Genomic DNA, 27,397 nt, shown 5'->3' with positions numbered 1-27,397 from the left:
GCCAGAGAAAGGCCTGGAATAAAGGAGAAGAGATTATCCTCTGTTCCTGATGTAATTCACCCTGTGTTTGCATACCAAACGCCTCTGAGAGATTCCCACTGAAGTCCAGCATTTGAGAAACGTCACGCATGAGCGTCCACATAATCTCCACAAAGAGGGTAAACTGACACCCCGCTGTGATCGATATCATTTGAATACTATTTCATTCGATTTACTTTGATATATTGAAAAGCTAGAAAGACCAGAAAGTTGCTGAGCTTCTAATTTACTGATACTGTAACATTTATATATACATAGAATAATAGTCATTTCAAAACCCTATTTTACCTTCATTTTTTTTTTTATATTCCAGGTAACAAATTTAAGTTATAAAAACATTATGGTAAAAATTTAACTTTAAAATAAAAAAAACTCAATTCTGTGAATCAATCATCATTCATGAAAAAGGAGGAGAGTTTAGTCAGAATTTAACTTTCTATGAAATGCACTTCATTTCTGAGAATCAATAGCTGTTCATGGACGTATGATTTTTTACCTTTATGCATATTTAGTTTGTTCATTAATTTAGCAGAAGTGATTAATTCAATTGAGAAAAGAATTCAAATAGTGAAATTATACCAAATTTCGGTTGAATAACAGCTTACATAACTGCTTACGTGCAGAAAAGTGGATGCATATACATATGCATATACATATTTTTCTTTTTTGCTCTGTTTGTTTAAGTTTTAGTTTTATTTAACAATAATAATCCTGCATTAGATTGAAAGCAACCTTGTACCTCACTGTGACCATACACTTTTGTGTGTGTGTGTGTGTCACACAAAGGCTACTTGAATACACTGAAAATGCAGTCTTTCAAAATGAAGAAAGACTTTTCCTTTTTCTGAAATCATGAGTTTCCTCCTAGCAGGGTGGCAGTAGAGCGCTGGATAAACACACTCCTGCCTCCCCCTGCTGGATGAATCCCAGATCACACTTCTGCACGTCTTATTAGTGAATAATACACAATATTCACAAAGTCCGATGGCCAAAGGTTCATCTAATGCAGTGATTGTGGGAAATGACGTCATACGGTGACACACCATGACCTGACATTCCTATAATAGGATATAATCTCTCATATCATAATCCATCAGTGTGATTTAGTGAACCATTAGATTTTATTAGTCAGGTTTCAAAATGCATAATAAATCAGTGAGTGAGCAATAATTTTTGCAGGTATTTTTTTGTGGTCTTACTGGGTCTCTTTGATTAGTTAAAAAATATATTACAAAACTGAACACAAAATCATCATCATTCTAAAAAGATTTATTATTGTACTAAATAATTACAGCAATATTTACATAGGCCTAATATTTGAGGAATGTATGAAACAGAGGAATTGTAATATATTGACAGTTTATAATAAAAAAGAAAAAAAACCAGCAAATTAGATCATTTTTCTCATATATAATATTTGATGCATAAGCAGATAAATAGTATAAGAGCTAAATATTTTCACATCTCTGCAATAAAATATGCAAAAAAAAAGTGTTAAATTGGCTTAAAGTCTAGAGGAACTGAAAGAAGTAAATTTGAAGCTTTCTTAACCAGTTACACGTCATGCACATGATTTTTAGGTTCTTGGTAGAAAAGCTAGAAAAAATAAATGACATTTATGAAACGTTTTTACAATATTTTGATGGTATTGTTCTTAAACATAAGTGCAATAAAATATTTTTGGTGGCCCATATAAACACTTGAACACTTAAGTCACATTTAAAACATGCATTAGCTAAAATATCAAAACAAGCAGCATTCATTTGAAAGAAACAGCTCAAGCAAAACAGCTAACGAAACATCTGAGACACTCTTATCTAATGCAATGACTTTTTTAAAGTGTGACTCAAGAGTCCAAATACATTTTAAGCCTTTGTATGAATAGCCAATGAGTACAATACAGTTTTGTGGCAAACAGAATTCAGCTAAGTGCAGTTTTGCAATGCACTTCACAGTTAATGTGGCAGTTTCTAACTAATGGACTCAGTTCAGCTCCAGTCTGAAAATCATCGCCTGTTAAACAGATTTTTTGCTGTGTTTTTGCTTTAGTACATCATGATCTCTTTGGGCGCATCCTCCGTTGGTTTCTCCTGCTCTTTGCGGCGAGTGTACGCAGCATGGACGTACAGAAAGACCACGAGGATGGCCAGCAAGTTGACGCCGATGTACGGTATCAGGAGGAAGAACCCTGCCTTTAGGGTAATTTTTGGATTACTCAACTCCACGTTGGCTTCATCTGCTTTCACCAGCGTCTGGAACATCTCACCCAGGTAGATGTTCGCCACGTACAGAATCAGTGCCAGGCTGGCCACACATACTGGACAAGAGATAAGACACATTAGCAAACTTTCCCATGCACATACAGGTCCATTTAACTAGATTAGAGTCAACAGAGTAGATGTATGATGGACTGAATTTGGGGGACCAACTTGAACATGAGAGAAATCTGCGTGGGGAACGTTTTCACTCTCATGAGAAACTCTGTTTCTGCCATGAGATAAAAACTTCTTTATCTTACAATTCTGACTTTTTTCTTGCAGTTTTGAGGAAATATATATATGTATTATCCCTAGAAATGTAAGATATTAATTCAGAATTGTGAGATATAAACCTGGAATTGAAAGAAAAAAGTAATCAGAATTCTGATCTCACCATTCTGACTTTTTTCTTGTAAATCTGAAGAAAAATTATTATATATATATGATATGATGATTATATATATATATATTCAGAATTACTATATATATACTATATATATATATATACATATATATATATATATATTGCTCTCAGAAGTGTAAGATACTGTATAAAGTCAGAATTACTATATATATACTCAGAGCAGTAAGATATATATTCAGAATTGAAAGAAAAATGTAAATCTCACAATTCTGACTTTTCTCTTCACAATCCTCAGAATTGAAAGATATAAACTCAGAATTTAGTATGATAGAATTGCAGAATTGTGGTTTTATGTATTGCAGTTCATTAAAAAGTTCTATAAAAAACTATTCTGAGAAACATATTTATCTCACAGAATTGCGAGATGTAGAAAGTCAATTTATATATCGCAATTTTGAATTCAGTTTTAATTGAGGAAACAGAAAGTTGGAGTTATCTTTTTCTTTTTTCTTTTTTTATATATATATATATATATTCTGTGGCGGAAACGGGCTTCCATACACAATACTATTGGAATGACTGGATTTTGCATGTAAAATTTAGCTGAATAACTGTGTAAATGTGACCACAAATTTACCCAAAGGACTTTTACACTCATTTAAACCTTTAGCCAAAGTTCTAGACATTTTAAAAAAAGTTAAATAAAGAATTAAAATGAAGAGGTCAAATGCAAGCCAAATAGCGTTTGAGATTCAAATGTCTTGGTGTGAGTGAGTGTTTGCTCACCACTGAGTCCACTGCAAGTGTACAGTCCTATTGGTCCCATGTATGTCTGATATGGGTTACTGAAGCTGTTGTACAGTGTGACCAGAATACTGCCTGCAGACCCCAAAAGAGCCAGAGCCAACAGGATGACAACCAGAGCGTGCAAGATGACCGGAGCACCTGCTAATTTCGCCAGACGGTTGAACACTAAGTGCCAGAGAGAAGGAGAAAATACAGTATATTATGAGTTCATTGCGTGAAACGTTGAGTTTTTACATGAAAGATGTCGTTTGACATAAAATGACATAACCTTTGATGTACTCCAGACATAAAACATGTCATGTGGTTTTTATGGAATGGCGGTTCTAATTCCTGCAGATTCCAAAGGTCATCAGTTTTCAATGTGCTTCTTGGTATTAATATCATAAACAGAAGCCCAAAACTGTATTTGGACCCTTACGCCACATTTAAAAATACACAAATGTGTTTAGATAACAAAATATGATGGATTTTTTCAACATCGTTTTTGATCAATGTCTGTTAAATCAGCTGGAGTTTTTGGTCATTTTTAGTGGCTGTATCAAGTCAGTTCTCCTATAGTTCACACAGATGTAGAGAAACACTTTCCACTCAACCACAATGTGGCACAATACTGTTTGTCTTCGTTTTGAATGCTCTCAGAAAAAAAAAAAAAGTACAAAAGCTGTCACAGATGCGCTACCATTTCAAAAGGTACGTATTCGGTAATGGTGCATATATGTACCTTCAAGTTTCATTTTAGTGCTTAAAGTATACATATAAGTACCTTAATGTTACATATTTGTACCTTTGGAAGAAGCATCCTCCCAGTGACAGCTTTTGTACCTTTTTATCCTGAGAGTGAACAGTATAGGTTATCATTTGCAACCCAACAAACATATTTTTTGTATGTTTTTGCATATTTTGATTCATTAAAATAAATGCTAATTGTATGATATTTTGTTATCTAATGAAAAATTGTTCATACATTTTTGGATTGACTAAATTATAATTATTTTCATTTTTTAAAATGATTGATCTTATTCATTTAACTCATTGTTATTTTATTTCATTTATTTAAATGATCACATTTATTTTTAACATGTTTAAAAAGGCAATAAATTAATAAATTAATAATCTAGCATGTAGAAAATGGGTTGAAGTCTTGTTTGAAGCTTACCGATCACTTGTTTTCCAGGTGCGTCAATCCTGGGACATCTGATTTTGGTTTCTGTGCCATTGAAAAGGCCAGTTTCGAGACTGGAGGTTCCATTGAACGCTGTAGTTCCGGGTGGACCGCAGTCCAAGACGGCATTGGCCCAATCTGTCGACATCCCGAAAGCCAATAATGCCACTCCAGCCGCACATAAAGCAGCACTTGACAAGAAATGTGCTAGTTTCTCCACAGACGGCATGGTTTCTGTGTAGTGGTGCTCTTTTTTTCTGAAGCTTTTTAGCTTTGTCAAGCAGACCTTGATTCCTGTCGCTTTGTGGCTGGAAAATGGGAGATCTTGAGAGGAGGTGAGGTGTTGGTGGCTGCTGGGGTCATAAATGGTGTTGTATAGGTTGAACTTTGTCACTGATCTGAAACCAGTACCTGCTGTTTCCCTGCAGTGGCAAAAGGTTGGGTCTTGGGTGGGGAAACTGATCTCAGATAAGCTCCTGATGAAACTCATTACCAGGAGGGCAATAAAGTCATAAAGTAATCGTCTGTACAGTCATGGGCAGCTGCTCGTGTTGTCATGGCATTTATATTGAGCTCACAACATCATAAAGAGAGTGACGTGGGTTTGATCAGGAAGAGAAGAGCGAGAAATCATCCTCTGATGGGACAGAAGTCCTGCTTTACTGCTGAGGTGTAACCAGGGTCGGCGTTATAGGAGCTGTTTCTCAGGCCCTTAGAATTTTATCACCGGGCACGTGCATGATGGCCTTGGGCATAACATTTATTATCCTTACAGTCATAATTAATATGACAATAGCAGTAATGTTCATAAATCTAAGATATTCTTCATTGTTTTTTAATGGATATATCTTTTACATTTATTTCAAAATTTATTTAAAGATGATTTAGTAAGCTGTTAGTTTTGTAGTGATGAAAATAAATTTAAAAAAATGCAAAAGAAAAGGAAAAAAAGCTGATTAAATCAAAAATATGTTGTATTTAGCTCATTAGATAACTTTAAACATTTTAAAGAATGTCTATATTGGTTACATCAAAAACTCATCATAGGTCAGAAAGCATGTTTATATTACAGAAATGTTATGTATTTCCTGAAAGCTATATTTATTTTTAGTGTGATGCTTTAAAAGATGTCCAAAGTCCATTTACAGTGATACGGTATCACAGTGGATATCACAACACACCCACAAATAAAAAACACTTACAAGCAGAGATAATAGGACCAGAATGTGTGTGGATTACAGACAATACAAAACTGTCAAATAAAATAATGTAAAAAAAATTTTTTAAAGTATTATATTTTAACCAGCAGATGGCGCCTCGTCTATTTCATTCAATCTGAGAGAACAACATTGTGATGTTACCCTACTGTTGTATACTGATGTGTAGACTAAAAATGAATCAGAGATTAGATGAACCATTAAACTGATTTGTATCTTTAGTCATTCTGTTCTTTTTACTTAATTAGTTCTACTTGGGCTATAATGTTACATAAATATTTTTCTGAATTTTCAGTTATTGTTTATAATGATGATTTAATTGCGTTTAATGCATTTTCAAATACGTTTATAGCTGCTGTGCTGAACAGATGATGTAAAACTAATAAAACAGAGAAAAAGTGTAGAATGGTCCATAGCATAAAAGTGGGCGTAATAATCGGGCGGAGTTAATCGAAATTGACCCTAATTGGTCGTGTGTGATGGGTTTAAATAATAATTATTTTATTTCTGTTCATTCTACTCATCACTAATTAGTTCCAATTAACGGTTTAGTGTAATTGCTCAAGTATAAATTATTGTTCAGACCTCAGCTAAAGAAACGCAAACGCTCTACTGATCACGTGGTATGCGTTATTTTTCTTTGCGCTGACCAGGATGGACCAATCACAGGCGTTTTGTGATGACTGGATGAGGCGTCTTTCAATTTGTTTATCAGATCCTTCGAAGCAATAGAAACAAAACAGCGACAGAACTAGAAACAAGCGAGAATAGAGCTAGATGCAGAGCAGAAACTGGAATCAGACAGTATTAATACTATAGCTAAAAACTGGAGATTCAGCAGACCTTGAGACACAATCCAGAACTTGAACTAAAGTCAACAAAGTTAGAGGCAGAACTAAAAGAGAATCAGGGCTAAACGCTGGACTAAAATAGTAATAAAAAAAAAAAAAATCTATAAATAACATTTTGTTTTCTCACACGCAAAGCGTTTTATTGGGCTAGTACACAGCAACACTGCATTGGAACCCTAACCAAATGTTGGAGACAGTAACTATTACATCCAGACCTAGAGACCGACAGAACTAAAACTATAACTATAATCATTTTTATACCTTGAATGAAATAAAACATTCATGTGATTTTATTGGATTTCATCGAAGTAATCCAGCATTTTGGGCCACTGCGCGCCCCCTGGAGGAAGAACACCGTATCTGTCACAAGACACAGCTTTAGGCTTTGGGCTGTGCTTTGGACACACGGTTGCTCGTATAATTTCAGAAATGGTCGCCAGGCGGCTCTGAGCTCACGGAAAACGCCGGAGAAGCGGGTGAGCCCCTGACAGAGGAGTAAATCTGCAGATCAACACCAATCCTACTGTTTCCTTCTCCTCCTCCAGCAGCAGCAGTGGTCAGCTTTCACCAGCCGCCCGGCGCGCTCTGCGCTCCCGACTACCGGATCATAACCATCCGTGCGCTTGAAAAGAAAACTGCCTTCGTGTTGGACTTTACGGTAAGAGAATGATGTGGCTGTTTAATATGAATCCAAACTGCTGTTTTCAATGTGGCACATGTGTAGGAATGTTGTTTTTTTCAGTGAGCCGAGCGCGTAACGGAGCTGTGCGCTCCGGTGCGTTTGATACACCCATATATACTCGCATGGAACCAGCACTTGATATTGGTTTATTTTCCCCAACGTGTTCTGATCAGCTTTGTAGAAGCGTTTGAATGTGATAAACAGTGGATCTCAGGTTTTGATGGAGCGCATTGGCTGCGTTGGTAACCCGGGTGATCTGTAGGTTTCTTCGTAATGTGGGTTAGCGGAACGAACTGTAGGCATGGAATGAGACGGGAGTTTGGGGAAAGGCTCATTGGGACTCGCTGTTTGCTTTCATCCCTACAGATATGCACAGTGAACACGCGGAGTAGAGGAATGTCAGGAGCGTAGGTGTCTTTCACACTAGAGACGGAATTAGAACCAGAGCTAGAACCGAGGTTAGACACGAGGAGAATCCAGAACCAATGTAGTTCTGCAGCAGTGCGTCTCAGTCTGTTTTACATCACTCTCGTTGTTGATGTTGAGATACGCACGTAGTTCATGTTTTCAATAAGTTGAGTCATTACCATTATGAGTGTGGTTCAGTGACAGACATACTGTTTGTTCTTTTAATGAATCTCTTTAATTAAAAAATCAGTTTGTTAACTGCAACCATGTTAGTCATAAATGAGTGCACGCTTTTAATCAGGCTTTAAATGAAGTTGTGTACTTGTGCATATAACACAGCAAAATATGCTGATTTGCAAAAAAAATTACATGACTTGAAGATGCTGGGTTCAAAAATAACAATATAAAACTTTATAAAAAGATCAAAATGTCAAGTGTTAAAAATGTTGGATTAGACAGGAAATAATTTATTTAGTATCATACATGTGAAAACCGGCGGAGAATTGAACAAATAGTTGTAATCTGGCTCAGCGGATGCTACAAAATGCATCATATTTTGTGAAAAAGTGTGATGTGCAAGTGCATATCAGGCACTATTGGAATCAGCGTCTCGGAATTAGTAGGAAGCATGTATTGGATTTTATTCCGCAAATATAATGCAATAGAAAACATAATCTCAATCCTACTAACATGAGCAAAATAGTTATGAATGCAATTTTAGAATATTTTCCTTCACGGAAGCAATTATCTGATGATAAACACATTTATTTGCATTAGCATCTATGTATTTATAGATACCTTTAAAGAGGAACATATTACAGAGCCATCAATAATTTGTAGTAAACAATGCCAGCTTTATTAAAAAACATTGGTTTGAGGTTGTTCGACTCAAATCAAGAGGGTCTGTTATACAAGTTACAGATGATGTCTGTAGTTTTACGACTGCTTAACCTGAAATATAAACAGATTTACTTTACTGTTTTCCTTCTTTCCGTAAGAGAAATCCCAGAATCGTTTTTTGTTTGGGAGTGTGTGTTTCATTTTAATAATGCTGGTGCAGTGCCTGCTGTGTTGTGTGTTCTCACTGGTGTTATTGCGTTTAACATTCTCTTTGAAGCAGTTGTAGTTTTTTTGCTTGTGGGTAACATTGGGAGCTAATTGGTCTGTAGCCGTTGCAGTTTAGTGGGTGAAACTGATTATTTGTGTGGTGCTCGTTAGATCTGTCAGGGTCAGAAGAAAGGCCTGGCGCTTTGTGGAAAGTGTGCCAAGCAAAACGATCAGGAAGCGGAGAAAAAAGGCTCATTAGCAGGACTGAAGTTTGTTTGCCTCTGTAATCGAGTGAATTAAGCTGTCTAAATGAAGTAAACGGGAATCACGTTCTCCAGAAAGAGTTATGGCAGCTGTGTTTATGAAATACAGTGAGTATATTCACTTCTCTTTGACATCCTTAGTGTAAAAGCACCATTTCTTAAAGCAAATGAGCAGCTCTCTGAAATGCGTCTTGAATTAGTTTGCTCTGTGCAGTGTTTGTGTCCTGACGCTCAGGAGAGAGCAGATGGAAGATCCAGGACATTGTTTGGGCATGCATTCATTTACTGGAACTCACGGCTATTCTCGTATGTTCAAACGCAGGAAAGTAAAGACAGACAGACAGGCAACTTCCTGTGAGGAAAACCAGAACCTCTCCATACTCTCTCTCTCTCTCTCTCTCTCTCTCTCTCTCATCCGATCCCGTCGTTTGGCTTAATTTATGTAAAATGATGCAAATTTCTGTTTTGTTCGCAGCAGTTTCTTGCAGAGCTATAAAATATTGACAGGATTTACAAGCATTTTTTTTTTACATCATTTTACTGTAATTTAAGGTTTTAAGTCGTGAAAACGGAACCATTTTCTCTTGACAACTAAGTAAGTTATTGGGTTGCCACAATAGGTGAATAGATTACCCACAAGCCTCTGCTCTTGAGTAATTACTTCTGTTAAATGATTAATCGTGATTAATCGCATCCAAAATAAGTTTTAGTTTACATAATGTGTGTGTACTGAGTATATTTATTATGTATAAATACACACACACACACACACACACACATGCATGTATATATTTCAGAAAATATGTTATGTTTATATCTTAAATATATTTATATATATAATATAAATTTTCTATTATATACATGTACATATTTTTTAAATATAGGTGCTGTATGTGTGTGCATTTATATATACATAATAAATATACACTGTACACACATATAAATAGATTATATAGATATATATAGATTACAGTATTTATTATTGTTTTGAATGAGCTTTTATTTTTATATGTTCAATTTTCTTTTTAATTTTAGTTCAGGTTCTAGTGATTTTGTTATGTGCTGTTTTCATCACCGTCATTATTTTTATTATTTAATCTGACCCTGACCTGAACTACGAACAATAGTAATATGACAACTAGTAGCTGGTAACTGTGAATTTACAGTCAAGGATGAAACAGAAGAACACTCAATCAGCCTCTTGTGATGGACACATGTGGAAAGAGCTTGAGGAAGTGGTTGGAGTGGCTTTATGTAGGAGGGTGAGAACTGTGTGTTTGTCAGGGTGTGGCAGCATCGGGGCCGTGTTCAGCACGTGCTCTTCTCTGAGATTCCTGTTACTCAGCTGTGCAAACACCACCTCACGCATCTGCCTGCCGCTCGCTTGTGTTTCTCCACGCGTCCCTCACGCCGAGGCCTGCCGTGACACGCACGCTTCCCAGATGAACCTAAGGACACACACGGATTCTTGGAATATTTGAGTTGTGGAATCAGCAAGAGGTTAGTGGGTGACTATGTAAGCTATGTAAATCTGTGTGCGGTTGTTTGTCTTTGTACTGTTATGATAGGATGCTGCAACCTGTCTGTCTGAAGTCTTTAAGAAGAACCGGCGCTTGGCTGTGAACACATGTGGCACGTCCCAGAGGACAGGTTTATTGCTCAGAGGTTGCTTTTTTCATTGCTTTCCCTTTTGAATTAATGGATGATTCATTCATGGAGTTTCAGTTATTCATTCAGGGATCAGCTTTGTCTGAAATGTTTTTCCCTAAATACTTATGATAAATTATTATTTTTAATTAAAATTCAGTTATTTTAATCTTTAATTAAATAGTATAATTATATTTATTTTTAATCAAAATGGTATGCAAATGAGACCATTTTTGACATTAATTGTAGAGCTAAAATCAATGTGGATAACAGCTCAGATTATTTGATCCCTATTTTTGTTATTTATTTTTTTTAAAAAAGTTTTTATATACTTAATAACCATGCAGTATTGCTTCATCTCATTTGATTATTCTCTGATTTTGCTTGGAATTTGATGAATGCAGAACCTAAAGATTCAATGTAGTGTTCAAAAGATTTGTTTTAATAAATTTTTTTCATAATTTTTAATAAAAATTATATGCGAATAAGACCATTTTTGATATACATTTGAGATAAAAGTTTAGATAAATAAAATTAACGTTTAGACCATATTATCGTCAAAAAAAAAAATTGATGAGAAGCTTATTGAAATCTCTGACTTGCACATTGATATTTGGCAAATTTAAGCACAGTTTGAGACATTTCTGATCTCTTTTTATCCTGTCTAGGAAATGCATGAGATTATTGTTGGCTTTTTCTCAATTTTCTCTCCATGTAATCTCATTAAGAACCAATCGAGATTAAAGAGATCTCACGTCTCTCTCATGGCTTTGAAGATCAGCATTGTTTCAGAGTTGATCAGGAAGAGATGTGTGGGATTCTCTTGGGTTGTGTCTGGTGGAATGGACAGGAAGGAGATCTGGATTGAATTTGAGCTGTCAGGGGAAGAGCCAATGATGTCATATCATTACCAGCTGCCCAGAAATATGAGGGGCAATAAGCATTTCCCAGCACAAATCTTCACCCTTTTACTGTTTTGTACTCAATTACCTTGTGCACCCCAGCGAAAAAAGCGTGATTGAGTTCATTGACGGGCTTTTAACAGTTGAACACAACCTAAAAATTTGTGCAAATCAGAAATCTTACAGCATGAAACGATTCATTTTAAGGAGTAATTTGAATCAATTTTTTGTATTTAAATTTAAAAAAAAAGTGATCACCAATATACTTTTTAATGTTATTGAATTAAGTAATTATTCTCAATTATGAAAATAGTTGTCCTGCTTAATTAATATTTTTAGGGAAACAGAATGATGTGTGATTTTTTTTTTTTTCCAATAAATGCAAAGTTCAAAAGAACAGCATTAATTTGAAATAGAATTCTTCTGTAACATTATAAATGTTTTCACTGTCACTTTTTACTTTATTGCATCCTTGATGAAAAAAAAAAACACTTTTACTTTGACTTTCCTTAAAAATATCTTACTTGCCCCGAACATTTGTTTAAATTCTATAGCAAGATTTGCTCCACGTTTCTACCATTGCATGGCATATAGCATCACTGATATCTTGATGAATCCAAGCATTATCTCAGGCCTGAGACATGTAACTTGTGTTTGTGAGTAGACAGAGTCTTACTGTGAGAATCAAGCCATGATGACCTCTCTCTGAAGCCAAAGACAGAGACAGAGCTCCAGGCTAGTTCACCTTTGAAATGTGATCGCAGGATGATCTCACTGCTTTGAAGAAGCTTCTGCTTCATTCGTCTGTGTGTCTGGCTCTACATATCTGCCCCAGTTCCTCTGTGAGAAGTATTTGGATGAAGGACCATGTGTGTGTGTGTGCTTGTGCAGGGTGGAGTGCACTATGAAATCTTCTCTCTGGTTATGTTTTTACATCCTGAGAACTGAAAGCCAATGACACACACCCCTCCTAGTGAGAGTGTTGTTTTGGCGCTCACCCCAGCAGTTCACACTAGCTTTTATGTACACACACATGCACACATACACACAGACAGACCATCAAGCTTCAAGTTCGTGTGAATATGCATGAGATTCCAGAGCAATAACACAGTCTGGAGATACCGCGCTCAAGATGTTTAAACAGATTTTAAAGGAATGGTTTTGCTGCAAGTGAAAATTTGCATCATTTACTCGCCCACATATCATTCCTAACCCGTGTTGCTTTTTTTATTTTTCAGTGGAACACAAATGGATATGTTTTGAAGAATGTCCAAATTCTTTTCCACACAGCAGACACAGGCCACGGAACTGTTGAACTCTTAAAAAAGCACCATACGATTATAATTAAAGTAGTCTGTGTGACTTACGTAATAGCTTTGTTTGTAAAACGGATACAAATGTATATTTTGTTCACTGGAAGTTTTGATGCCCACCACAGCACTTAAATCTTCTGCGTATTCTGCGTATTCAAACTTGGTGCTCCAAGCGTGACACTTCTTAACATTTCTTTCAGAGCTGCATCAGTATAAGTTATCATTTTTGGGTAAACATTTCTATTAATGCCTATCTGTACTATTAAATGAATAGTTGGTTTTATAATCTAAATAAATGAGCCACACATGAAGCTGATGTACTGTAAAATAGCAGATATATGCATATATAACTGTATAATTTGCCAGAAGTCCTTTATCTGATTACAGTCACTTAAGGCTATGTAGTACAGTGCATATACCATGTTAAATGTTCTAATATTTACAGTATGTAAGTAAAAATGGGGTTGGTACAATTTTTATTTTATTTTAAATGGGATCCGTACAATTAAAAATAAATAAATAAATAAATAAAGTCTCTTATGCTTACCAAGGCTGCATTTATTTGATCAAAATTACAGGAAAATCAGTAATATTTTGAAATTATCAGAATTTAAAATAACTATTTTTCCATTTGAATATATTTTAAAATGTAATTTATTTCTGTGATCAAAACTGAGTTTTCAGCATCATTACTCCAGCCTTCAGTCCCACATGATCCTTCAGAAATCATTCTAATATTTTGATTTGCTGCTCAAGAAACATTTCTAATTATAATCGGTGTTGAAAGCATTTTCAGAAAGTTCAAAAGATCATAATAAATGTCTTAACTCTCACTTTTCTCAATCATCCTTGCTGAATAAAAGCATTCATTTTAGTTAAAAAAAAATAAAAAATACTCGCCCCAAAACTTAAAAATTAAATTACATATTAACTGACAAAAATATGAGCTTATGAGCATTTACCATAATAATTTTTCTGGCACCAACAGTCTTTAAAAATACATCTTCACTTTTACCTTTACATCTCTTTTAAATCCACCAGAAAACCTTCTTTGAAGGTGATCCGTTTGGAGGCAGCACCTTTGATTTGCTGCTGTCAGTAAATTCTGGATTAATCCGCTCATGTGCTGATACTGTAAGAGAAATCACTCGCCCCCTGTGCCTCCGAGCCATAAAGAGACAGTTCAGTGCTGCTAAACATAAAGATTTGATGTCTTATTATAAATCATTCAAATGTGGAATATTTCTGTGCTATACTTTGATGCGATTTCATTGCACTTTAACATCCAGCCTCGCGCACTAATGCAGCATGTTCTGGATTTGAATGTCACGGTCCTGCTTTTCCCATGGCGTAAGAGCGGCAGCTTAAATTAGAGCATTCTTTGTCTTTTTGCAGATTAGTCATGTACGACGTCAAGGTGGAGAGCCACAGACAACGAGATGTTCAGAGTAAAGGCAGCTCTCCTGAGCGGTTTAATTCCAGCCTCCTGGGACTGAAGTGATGGAACAAGCTTTTCTGCTGTCAGAGGCAGTGGGTTAGACACCGCTGCAGCTCTAGCGTGTTATCGCATGAGCATTGAGCTTCTTAAGCACTGTAACATTCAGAGCGATACAAAGTGGTTTTGTTCTAGAGCATTGAGGGATGCACTTAACAAGGTCTTCACAGAGACTCCAGTTTTTGCATCTGACTGCATGTTCTGAGTGTGTTCATTCAGATGTAGAAGGAGGGAGATCGAGAGCCGTGCATCCTAAATACTCACAGATCAGCGCTGTGTTCATATCTACTCTAATAACTCACAGTTCAAAGGACAACTCTTTCAGTGTTTTGGCCTGTCAAAACCACCAGTCAAAGGCCTCCTTACTGACCTCAAAACGAGTAAAAAAGATCTCACATTTAACTCCTTTTTTAATTGAATCGACCCTGTTGTTTGCTTTCTAAATAAGTCTTTCTGATCTGTTTGTGCATCGTTATGTCAGTGCATGTTATCTCTAAAGAGAGTCGTTTGACGACTTTTTCATTTGACGTAGTCTATGCAGGCTATTTGGCAAGGTAAATCCAAATAGATAACTGATTAGTTATTGTTGTAAGCTACAGCCATCCTAGATGTAGATGAGTTTGTTTCTTCATGGAAATAGATTTGGAGAAATTTAGCATTTCGCCATTTGTTCACCAGTGGATCTTTTGCAGTGAATGGGTGCCGTCAGAATGAGAGCCCAAATAGCTGATAAAAACATCACAATAATCCACAAGTAATCCACACCACTCCAGTCCATCAATTAACATTTTGTGAAGCCAAAAGCGGTGTGTTTGTAACTTCAAAAACCGTTCAAACCGTTGCTTCCAGTTAAATATGAGTCCTCTATAAGTCGTCTCATCTGAATCAGGAGAGAAATATGCACAGATCAAGCACCATTGCAAGCCAAAAGAGTCCGAAACAGCTCTAAACAAAATATTTGGGTGGATTTTGATGTGAGTGACAACAGGGGATTGACTTTTTTGCTGGAGTATAAAGTTAAACTGCCTTGATGAATTTGTTTCTTACAAACATGCAGCTTTTTACTTTACAAGATGTTAATTGATGGACTGGAGTGGTGTGGATTACTTGTGGATTATTGTGATGTTTTTATCAGCTGTTTGGACTCTCCTTCTGACGGCACCCATTCACTGCAGATGATCCTTTGGTGAGCAAGTGATGTAATGGAACATTTCTCCAGATCTGATGAGGAAACAAACTCATCTACAGTTTAGATGTCATGAGGGTGCATACACTTTCAACAAATTTCCATTTTTTTGTGATTACTAATGACAGAAAAAAGCAACATTGTCAACACACACTCATGGCAATTCTTAACTGACTTTTACATTTTGGCAACTTCTTCATATGAATTTGTGCAATCAATTTGTATGTTTTTGAGCAATATGCTTATGCCCCACTGACATAATGTTCAGGGGTGGTTTTTCGTGCCAAATACTTTTTCTAAAAATTATACATTTCCAAATATGTTTTCTTATGAGGTCATGATAGATGTAACCCCCACTTTCAATGGATAACTTGCCAATCTAATGGATAAATCTAGTCCTTCTCTACATTTTGTTCTTGTTATATTCAGTTTTAAGTGGAAAATAATTATCAAAGTGAAATGGGTTGTGCATGCTATTTGATGTTGACTTTAGGCTCTATTATACACTAATAGTACTAAATTCTCAATAGAATGTCTTGGTGTTCACAAATATAGACATACCTACAAGACCAATGTTCTAAGCCATAATGAAATGGCACCGACCTGAACAGCTTGCTTTCTCTGTCTGTCTGTGAAGTCAAGCTGTGTGTGCATTCTGGCTTGCCATTTCAGCCTTTAAACACTCACTCATTTACATAGTTGTATGAGATTAGCCTCCCTGAAGTGCTGTTTGTCTTCTCTATTGTGCTACTTATTATCATAATGGTTTCAGGCTCAGAAAAACAACTTGTAAAACAGCAGTTTATTGAATTGGGCCGTTAAATTGTGATCAGACCATTATGTTAATCAGTTTATGCTCTGAAGAATAGTTTTGTAATTATTTTAGATGTAGTTAATGGCTTGAGTGTTTCACTAGGTTTATGATACTGACATGATAACTGATTGTGCAGTTCACTGAGTGAATTCAGGCCAATATTTTTGCCTGACAGGTGATAAAACGGGTGAAATATTTTTCTAGACATACTTACAGTGATGTCTAGTGACCCACAGCATCATAGAAATGGCATTGAAACCACATAGAACTGCTTAGCTGTCTTACCATTTCCAAAACTCACATCTAGTCTGATTTACAGTGCCTTGAATAGCAGAAATCACCAGTGCACTTGCATTTGGGTACTAATAAGTAGCTATTTTTTAGTATTTATACCCTTAGAGATCAGGCTTCCTAAGAAGAGCCTCAAAAGAGGTCAAAATGTGTTGTGTACAGTATGTGTAAAATATATAGCATGCAAACCGCATATAGGTTAGAAAGACGATGAGTGGCGCAATAAAGCACAAATCCCAAAGGCTTCAGGCTCAGTTCTTCTGATTATCTTCACACTTTTTTTTTTGCATGATGTGAAACCTGTAATTCTCGGATGAGCAAAGTGCTGAAACAAGCCCATCCCTCAGCACCCCGTCCTGCAGGAGCCTCAGTGTGCCATGGGGAAATATAATCATAATAATGATAATGTGTTCAGTCTGTCTGTAGGCTGGGAGTGGAGGTCCAGTCATCTGAAAGAATGCTTTTCTGTCTAAATGAACTAGCATTTGTTCTAGACGTCTTCACCAATGCCCCAGTACACAAGCATAAATGGAAACACTACCATTTAGAAGTTAGGGGTGGGGAAGAGTTTTAGTGTTTGAAAGAAGTCTCTTATGCTCACTAAGAATGCATTTGTTTGAACAAATTTGTTTAAAGTACCAGTTTATATCTGAATATATTTGAAAATGTAATGATTTGCTGCTCAATAAAAAACCTTATAAATTTTTTCATTAAAAATTCATAAATTTAATAAAAAGTACTTTATTTGAAATAAAAACCTTTTGTTCTGAATAAAAATATAAATTTCTTTAAAAAATTTCATAAAAAATTGACAGCAGCCTTACTGACCCCAAACTTTTGAACAATAGTGTATATTTGTAAATTTGCTTTTATATTTACATCTATGACTGGCATAAAAAATTGACAGCAGTTACTGAAACTGAAACTGTGGCTAGTAAGATTTCTGAGCGTTGGTAACCGTATCCTTTTGTTGCTCAGCTGCTATCTGCACATCTAAATGTAAACATGAGTAAACCGTAAACTTCTGAGCTGAGGAATGTGTACGACGCAGCATTTTTGATGAAACGTTTAGCTGATTAATGATCTATCACTAGTGCTGATCTTCAGTAGCTGGATTTACATCCACATCTTTTTATGCAACTTTTAGGGTATTACATTAAGAATGGATGAATGCAGATTACATTTTTTAAAATGCACATTATTGCACCAGTTTCTTGAAGTGACGATTTTGTATTCTTTAACACAGAAATGTTTTTTTTTTCTCTCTAATTATTGCAATATTTATCCATTTATATTTATGAATTTAGTAGATGCTTTTATCCAAAATGTGTTACATTGCATTCAAAGCCATTTTTTTTCAGTTTATGCATTGCCTGGGAATCAAATCCATGATTTTAGTATTGCTAGCATCATGCTCTACTATATTTAGGTACATTTATGCATTTGGCATATGCTTTTTTTCAGTTTATGTATTCGAACCTAAGACTTTGGCATTGCTACCAACATGCAATACTACATTTATTTGCATTTATGCATTTGGCTTCTATCCAAAGCACCTTACTGTACATTGCATTAAAGGTATACAGTTATCAGTTCATGCATTCCCTGGGAGTTGAACCCATGACCTTGTAATTGTTATCACCATGCTATAGCTGTCTGAGCTGCATTTTTCAGATATTCTCATACCTGGTAAATGTAGTGAAATCAGCTGTATTAAACTAATTCCAGACCACCTGAAAGAGTTCCTGGACAGCATCTGACTCAAGCGTGTTACTCATGATCATGTTGGATTTGAGTCTAGATTTAGTGTGGGTCTAGACACAACCCTGAGTTAGTCAGCAATTGCATGTACCACCTCTGTCTGCCCCATCCAGTGCTCTCAGGAGGGGGTGACAAGCTTTTAGTTCCATGAATCCACCACATTTAGCAGATGTGGCTTAGCAGGGGATCTTAGTCACATAGTCTTACGGAAAGAAGTTCATTATTGTCCTATTCCTTCTGTTTTTCTTGAGTCATTGTGTGGTTGTTCTGCTATCAATACAGCGGCTTTTCTGTTGCTTTTGGCAGGATTTGTTCTTAAACTTGACCCATGCCCGTCATATCCTGAAGCAAACTGCTTGGGAAAACCGTAGGTAGGGTGTGTCTCCTTGGGCCCACCGTTACTTTTAAAACGACATGGTGCGTAATTTTCAGCTCGCAATGAGCCAGACTAAATGAGCCCACACAAGCAGAGCTCTTGCTTATTGTTCCTTGACTCAAGAGTTAAACTGATTAAAGTCATGGCTACTGTTAATTTCAGCACAATCTTGTTCCCCAGCGATCCTCTGCGAGATGAAACGCCGAGACCCAGGGGTGCGGCTAGCAGATCTTATTCTCATAGGACGAAGAGGAATTTTTAGCTTTCATTTGCATGGGCTCAATACATCATTGTGTGTAGAAGACTCAAGGTATAGGCCTACTAAAACTTGGTTGCCCTAAAAAGATGTCTTTTGAGTTTTTCACAGAGTAATCTAAGCTCAGACTCACCACAAAAGGAACTAAACCCCAAATCAGACAGAAGAGTGAAAGTATTTTAGATAACATCTGACTCAAGAGTCAGAATTAATGCATAGATAAATAAAATGCAATTATAAAGACATTTTCCTGCTCCAAAAATGCAGGTTTTCCAGAAATGTAATTGAAGGGTTTGTGAAAAATCTTTTTGAAATGTTGTAGACTTATGAATAGCCTATATTTCATAACATGTGAGTGTCACTTCTGTTTAGTTTTGTGATGTATTGTACTTTTATGAAGGCTTTGTGCAGCTAAAACCAAAGTTGAATAAGTGACCAAACAACTAAAAACGGACTGTTCGCCATCATGTTCTCACAAGACAAGACACGGTTGCTTGCTTTTGTTCAAACTTTGGTGATTCTATTCCAGAGCTGTTTTATCCGCAGCCATGCAGACAAGTTTAGTCAAGAAGCTGTTTACAAAGCAGGTATCGATCTGGTCTAAGATACACACTCTACGTCTGAACTGGTGAACACAGTCAAAGACTTTCTCATTCCCCGTAAGACAGTTCATATTTGATCTGGGGTTTTAGGAAAACACCTCAGTTGGAGGTTGTAGAGGTGTTTTAAAACCTTTCTGCGATTTTTCTTTCCTCCGTGCTCCAGTGAGCCAGACAAGTTCAAGATCAGTGATCTATTTAACTAGACTTTGGACAGCCGCTTACATTTTCACAAGTCAAAAGTTTTGTGCAGGAAGTTTCTGAAGTGTAATCGCTTCAGCAAGTTTCACAGAATCAGACAACGGCCCCTATAGATTTTATCATGCCACACATCTTTTTGCGCTGAAAGTGTGAAGAATCATGTGACATTGAAGACTGGAGTAATGGCTGATGAAAATTCAGCTTTGCATCACAGGAATAAATGATTATTACAGAAAACCATTATTTTAAAATTGCAATGATATTTCACAATATTACTGTTTTTTTTTTTTCTTCTGTATTTTTGATTAAATAAATGCAGCCTTGATGTGCATAAGAAGCATCTTTAAAAAATATTAAGAATCTTCCTTATCCCAAACTTTTGAATGGCATTGTCTGCCCTACCCTGACTGCGGCCCATTCCTGTCACTTCCGAGTGTCCATCCTTTTAATAAACGCATATAAAGCATACCGAATGATCAGAGAGTATGTTCATTTGATGACTACGTGCGAAGCTTCTGGTCTGCATAATAGATCTGTCATTAGAAAGTGATGAACTGTACTTGCGTGGGCCTTTTTAACACCTCAGCAAAAGTGTTGACCTAATGACGCATTTCATCACCTTGTCTTTCAGTCTGCTGCATTGCGAAATCAAATCAGGTATTTTCAGGTGACTTTTGACCTTGATTTGCTTTATTTTTCATAACATTTCCAATATTTCTGATCCAGGTTGTGATGGATTCTGCTTTTAAATTTTAATTTAAAGATGATTTGGTAATATTTTTAAGTTAAATATGTTCTCCTATCTTAAAGGGGTCATATGATGCGATTTAAAATTTTCCTTTCTCTTTGGAGTGTTGCAAGCTCTTGTTGAATAAAGAAGATCTGTGAAGTTGCAAAGACTAAAGTCTCAAATCCAAAGAGATATTCTTTATAAAAGTTGAGACTCGTCCACGCCCCCCTGAAACGGATCGTTCTAACACGACCCCACATATCTACATCAGTATGTGGGAAGATTTGCATAACGCCGCCCAGATGTTCACACAAAGAAAGAAGGCGTACCTTTTATTCTCATTGTAGTATTGTTGTTGTCGCCGCTGCCATGTCGTATGCATGCTGTGTGTTTCACTGTAAAAAGTGAAACTACTTTGTTTGGCCTTCCAAAAGAGCATGATATCTGCTTCGTCAGCCTGGAGCTGATCCGTGCTGGTCGCTGAGGAAATACATCAACTTTGCGCTGTGGATTGGCGAATTGGCTTTCACTGTGGATGAAGCGGTGTCCAGCACAGGTTCGTCACATGTGGTTGCTGCAAGACCAAGGTACGCTCATTCCTAGAATCCGCCTCAAGCCAGCCATGGCTCACTGGAGCCGGCTGCGGTGTGTGCTGCTGTTTTGATGAGAAAGCAAAACTACTTTGTTTTTGCCTTCCGAAAGAAGACACGACTAGAAATCATGTTTATATCACGTTTATAATGGGTTTTATGTTTATGTGTCATCACGGCCAGACAAGGCATCACCGTATGTTAAGAGGCGTAACATTTCCATAACACGCTTGAGGCATTCGGCCAATCACAACACACTGTATAGCTGGCCAATCACAGCACACATCACTTTTCAGAGCGATGAGCTTTGTAAAAATCTATGCGTTTCAGAAGGCGGGGCATAGAGGAGAAACAATAATGTACAGTATGTGGAAAATAAAAAGGTTTTTTTAACCTTAAACTGCATAAACACATTTCATTGCACCAAATACACAAAATAATGTTCTTTTTAGCAGCATCATATGACCCCTTTAACATGCAGAGATGGCTTCGAGTAAGCTGTTGATTGGTTTACACTACCAAATATTGCAAGCACTGGCTAAATTCCAAAAAGCTGTTCAAAATTCAGTCACAGCAAAAATGACTCGAGTAACGACGTGTTTGGGATGAGGCTATTTGTTTGTCCGACCAGTGGAGGACAAGAGAGTGTTTCTGAAAACAGTCCTTACTTTTGCAATGCAAAAATGATAGTGGTGCAGAAAGTTATGGAAGCTTGTTTTTTTCACATTTCTTTGTTTATATTTCATAATTCTGACTTTTTAAAATTATGTACAGCAGCAATTTTGAAATGTAAATTATATAAACCTCACAGTTCTGAGGCAAAAAGCTGGAATTGTAAGACTTAAATTCAGAATTCCGAGATATAAACTTATAAAATAATATGTAACTCACAATTCTGAGATGTTAACATGTATTAAACGATATATAATATAATATAGATATACACATTAGAATTGTAAATTCACAATTATGAGGAAAAAAGTCATTCAAAGTTATCAAAATTCAGAATTGCAAGATGTACAATCAGTTGAGATATAAACTTGCAATTATATATACAATTTCTAAGGGAAAAAAAATCTGAATTGTGAGACGTAATCTTACAAATATATATAAATTGCAGTTCTGAGGGGGAAAAAAATCAGAATTGCAAGAGACAAACTCAGAACTATGTGATATAATATAAAATTATACATAATGCGCAATGCTGAACAATTATTGGTAATGGTAAAAAGTCGCAATTACCTTTTACATTTTTTTTTTTTAATTATTTCTTGACAGCAACAATATTATCCATTAAAAAAATGCATACATCACGTTTTAAAAATGTAATGTTGCCTTTATATTTTATTGATAGTGTAATCAATACTCAAGAAATCCGAGCATACCATTTACCAATCAATGCTGTATCAGTGAACGCATGTGAAACTATATGTGGCTGGATGATTATCCACGTTTATCGACTCAAAGTTGATCCTTCAGCAGCGGAAGTGATATAGTATCTGTTTTTTATTCCATTGACCTTGTAGATCTGAAATCTTCTGTAAATCTTCATGAACTCCTCACAGACTCTAGATAGAGAGAAGATTTTCCTGCTTCTGCTTTCAGAAGAAGTCACTTACAGCAACATTCACCTTGTGACCTTTTGAAGCTCGATGGATTTGAGATGATTTTCTGTCATCTTGACACAGGCCACTAGATCAGTCGGCCCTGGGGAGCGCCAACGGCCCCTTCTTAAACGTATACACACACATAATAACAGCTCTGCAGTGTGTGTCACTACTTGTTTACATAGGGACTATGAAGCAGGGAAATGAGTGAGGTCCAAAAAGGGTGGATCCATGCTTTCTATCACATTACATCAGAGTCTGTTTCTCATAATGAACGGCCTAAAGGGCAAGCACTCCGATAAGAGCGCCATCCGCCTCCTGCCCGGGTCACTGGAAGATAACTGCTCTCAAACGTGATTGCTTGCTGCGTTATTTTGTGCAACGTGTCTGTTTCTCCTGCTGCAGGAGTCCCGTCATGCCCCTTCCTTGGTAAATGACTTACAGATGTTACAGTTAACCAAATGACATTTCACTGTTGTGTAGGCATGGGCCAATTACCTGTTTAAGGTATACAGTGATTTGAAAATTTCAAAACCACTAATATTTTCCATTATACTGTTCCTGCGGTATGCGCTGTTTTCCATGTCTCCTCAAAGACTGAAAGAGTAGGAATCCCTCAGGCTGTGTGCAGTGTAGAGCGTAACACTGACCCCTCCTCCTCCTGTTGGTGTGAGCGAGCGGTCAGTCACGTGTGTGTGTGTAGGATGGCCGAACTTAAGGAGCTGCCCCCGGAACTTAAGGCCCGGGTACACTTCACATTCAGCGTACCTTTCCGTCTCGCACACACATAAAATCTGTTTCTAATATTCTGTATGTTGCTCAGAAATATATATATATATATTTTTTTTTTTTTTATATATTACATTACCCAGTCATTTAAAAATAACACATTTCAGATCTGTAACAACAATATCGTGATACCGTGAAACCGTGATATTTTCGCTTAAGGTTATCATACCGTCAAAATCTCATACCGGCTCATGCCTATTGTTGTGTGCTAAATGGATTCCCTTTAACAGACCTTAAATTCACTTGAAAGACTCTGATGTAAAACCACTTGAATTTTGTTTTTAATTAATCATGACATGACTTTATTTGAATGGCGAAACAATGAAATGTTTGTAGGGTACAGTGGCATCGATTGCGCAAAGATTTGGTGGATGATTGTATAAATGTGTTTGCTCTGTTGTGAAACCTAGTGAGCTGTTAATAGCCTACACACTGTAGGGAGCTGAAGATTTTCCTGCTTCTGCTCTCAGAAGAATTCACTTACAGCAACAGTACTGTGACCTTTTGAAGCTTGATGGATTTGAATTTTAAATTTTCTCTTCTGTTATCATTTTCTGACACAATGCTGTAAAAAAAGTAATTAATGTATAATATATATATATATATATATATATATATATATATATATATATATATATATATATATATATATATATATATATATATATATATATATAAACTATAGTAATATATTTATTATTACAGTTTTATATTAAAAAAATATATATATTTTATATATTATATAATATTAGTAGTATTATTAGTATTGCACTAATAATATTTTATAATTTAAATGTAAAAGTAATACAATTTACCATTTTATATATATATATATATATATATATATACACACACACACACACACACACACACACACACACACACACACACACACACACACACACACACACACACACACACACACAAAGTAGAAACATTTTTTATATATTCAATGCAATAAGCCACAAATAATAAAAATAAATTAAATATATACGTTAATTCATATTATTTAAAATATTATAAAACTATTTCAATTTATCTAAATAAAGTGATGGATGGATGGCTGTTTTTGGAGTTATTAAGTCTCGTGTCTGTTTTCAGATCAGTGTAGTAAGAGACAAATTGCTTCACTTCCTTTGTTGACATTTCTAACTTTACAAAACATGGAGAAACTGATTAAAGCAAGGTTTGGCTTGACTGAACACTTCCTTATATTAAGAAAGGCATTTGAATTTGCTTTTTGTAGTGCATTATATACTTGTGGGGACTGAGCAAACGTATAGGAACTGAAGGAAGGAACGGAGACCTCACGTCGGTGACCGACGAACTGGGATCCCAATCATTCTGAAAGGGAACCCTATTATTACAATCTATTGCCGGGTTTTGCAATCCTAGTGTTGCTCCTTTCTGATTAACAAATAATGGTCCAGTGGCAGAGAGGAAAAATTATGAAATCAGCATTGAGTTAATTGCATCGTGTGTTTCAGGGTGTAAGAACAGAAAGGCAGTGTCTGTCCTATATAACGATCTGTTTTCTGCTCTCTGAGGATAATGCTGTGAGGAGAGAACTCAATTAAAATTCCCTACTAATGAAACCTGTCCTTGCAGCATTCAACAGATCTTAATTGGCTGTGCTCATGCAGTGCTGATAAGAAAGGTAGATTTTCCTATCTCAAAATTAGCTTGAAATGAAGGCTGCACATTTTCAGGTTATTAGATGATTTAGTGGATGGACAAGCAGAGAGACAGAATGATAAACAGGAATTTAGCAATAGGAAAAAAGTCCCAGTCCTCACATTAGAATGAAATTAGCTTTGTTTCTGAATGAGAAACTCTATGTATTTACATTATTCTGTCTCAGAGGAATATTTTGCCTGATGATGCAACACATACTGTAATGGTTTAGTCAGCCTTAATTTAAATAAGACTGAAGCTGTGGTTTGTAAGGAATAGAAATAGCATTAGACTGACTTTTATCTGCCCCAGGCCCAGACAATGTGAGACACGCATGTTTGTGGGCATGTCACTGATTTATACTTATGCGGTTGGGTTTTATTGCTGTATAATTTCCCTCTTAAACATTGTAGTCATTTCTAGCTCTGAGCCAGACATTATTGTTCTCTTTATTCTAGCTAAGCTATTTGTTTACAGAATAAACCATTGTAGTTTCATAATATTTTACTATTTTTATTTTATTTAATTTTTCTGTTGTTTTGTTTTGTTTTCTGTGAGGCTTATTAAAAATATGCCCACTTTGTTTGCAGAATGGTGCTTGTGAAATAATCAGCATTAATTCAGTTTATTATCGTCTTATTTTCTCATCTTATCTAAATGAGAATTTATTTGTTCACTCTGTAGCATAAGGAGGCTATTTTATTCTATTTTATTTATTTTATTGAAATACCATATCATATGGCTTTGTCAGTAATATTTATAAAAAAAAAAAAAAAAAGAGGAAAATTAATGTGTGTATAAAGAGCATTGGAATAAAGAGCCAAATTACTGCACTTCCTTTGTTTACATTTTCAGCCAACAGAGCAGCTCCTGATTGGCTGACTGCTGATGTCATAATCTGCAGAATTGCATGTGATTTGGTGGGATTGGATGGATAAATGAGCTCTCTGTGTTGTGCCCGCGTCTCCTCTAATCTCTGTTGACCCTGTCAGGAATGAGAGCTCTATTGTTTCTGGCTGCTCCTGTCAGTGCAAAGCAACAAAAATCATCATTGTTTCTGCCACTTTCCCGTAGCTGTCGTCAGAGCCGGCTCAGGATTTCCATAATCCTGCTGCTGAATTAATGAACGCCTAATCCATTTCTGACCCTCACAGAAGAGCGAAGCAGACCACTGCGTTTTTCTTCTCATGCTTGATGTAGGAGAGCTGACAGTTCATTGGGAGTCTGTGACTGGGGATATAATGTGGTCTGATCTGACTTATTCCACCGGGATTCAGCCTTCCAGCCTTTCATTTCAATTTTTATGATGTTTATCTGTAAGTTCTAGATGCATCAGAAACTTGCATTCAGTTGTTGAGGCCGGAGCACGTCTCTGTTTGCTGTTATCTGGGGAAACAAGCATTAGGCTGAAGTGTAGAAGTGCACTCACACTTACAGTCACACTCACACTCACACACACACACACACACACACACTCACACAAACACCCGCACACAAAGATAAAGATGCACAGTGGCATGTATGCCTGCTTTTATGTAGCAACCATAAATGTATATGGCCCACATTATGTTTTGATGTTGTTTATCATAGCTGTTTATGCATATAATAAGGTGGATTTCTCAAAGTCTTTCAAAAATACGGTCATTTTTTTTCTTCCACCTGGAAAATAAAATAAAATAACAATGCTATTTTATACTGATAATATTTGTATGTGATACTTTTAAGATTGTGATTTATTGTGCACATGCACCACCAAAGCCCCATAACTGTAATGCTAAAAACAAATAAATAACTAACTAACTTACTTATTGTAAATTATTTGTAAGGGCCATCAATCAATTTTAATTAAATTAATTGCATTATATAATTTTTAAAGCCTTTTTAAAAAATGCTTAATTACGAGAAATTAACACAATAAATTGACAGCCTGAGTGTATGTATATATGTATGTATATTGTCTTTTCTTTTATCAAAAATAAAACTAACAATAAAACATGATGCCAGGACAGGTTTTTTTTTTTTTTTTTTTTTTTTTTTACTGAATTACAGTAATGAGAATCATCAATAA

General features: G+C 36.0%; 2 protein-coding genes across 3 annotated transcripts in view; one reads left to right on the top strand and one right to left on the bottom strand.

Annotated features, from left to right (window-relative positions):
* Positions 1-1,293: 1,293 nt before the first annotated feature.
* Positions 1,294-4,959, bottom strand: LOC109088600 (clarin-3-like). The gene is made up of 3 exons (XM_019102764.2): positions 4,625-4,959; positions 3,448-3,633; positions 1,294-2,356 (listed from the first exon to the last, which is right to left on the bottom strand). Exons 1-3 carry the CDS (start codon positions 4,857-4,859, stop codon positions 2,085-2,087), a joined length of 693 nt encoding a protein of 230 aa, XP_018958309.1. The 5' UTR covers positions 4,860-4,959; the 3' UTR covers positions 1,294-2,084.
* Positions 4,960-7,081: 2,122 nt separating this feature from the next.
* Positions 7,082-27,397, top strand: part of ptprea (protein tyrosine phosphatase receptor type Ea) — a 78,232-nt gene continuing 57,916 nt past the window's right edge. Inside the window, exon 1 of one of the 2 annotated variants that reach the window (XM_042735991.1) lies at positions 7,082-7,356. The gene's annotated coding sequence lies outside the window, so the exon portion shown is untranslated. The remainder of the gene's footprint in view (positions 7,357-27,397) is intronic. The other variant, XM_042735992.1, reaches the window with a different exon arrangement.

Source organism: Cyprinus carpio, chromosome B12 (assembly GCF_018340385.1).
Source record: "Cyprinus carpio isolate SPL01 chromosome B12, ASM1834038v1, whole genome shotgun sequence".
In the NCBI taxonomy this organism is placed as follows: domain Eukaryota; kingdom Metazoa; phylum Chordata; class Actinopteri; order Cypriniformes; family Cyprinidae; genus Cyprinus; species Cyprinus carpio.
This window is presented reverse-complemented; position numbering and strand designations above follow the sequence as displayed.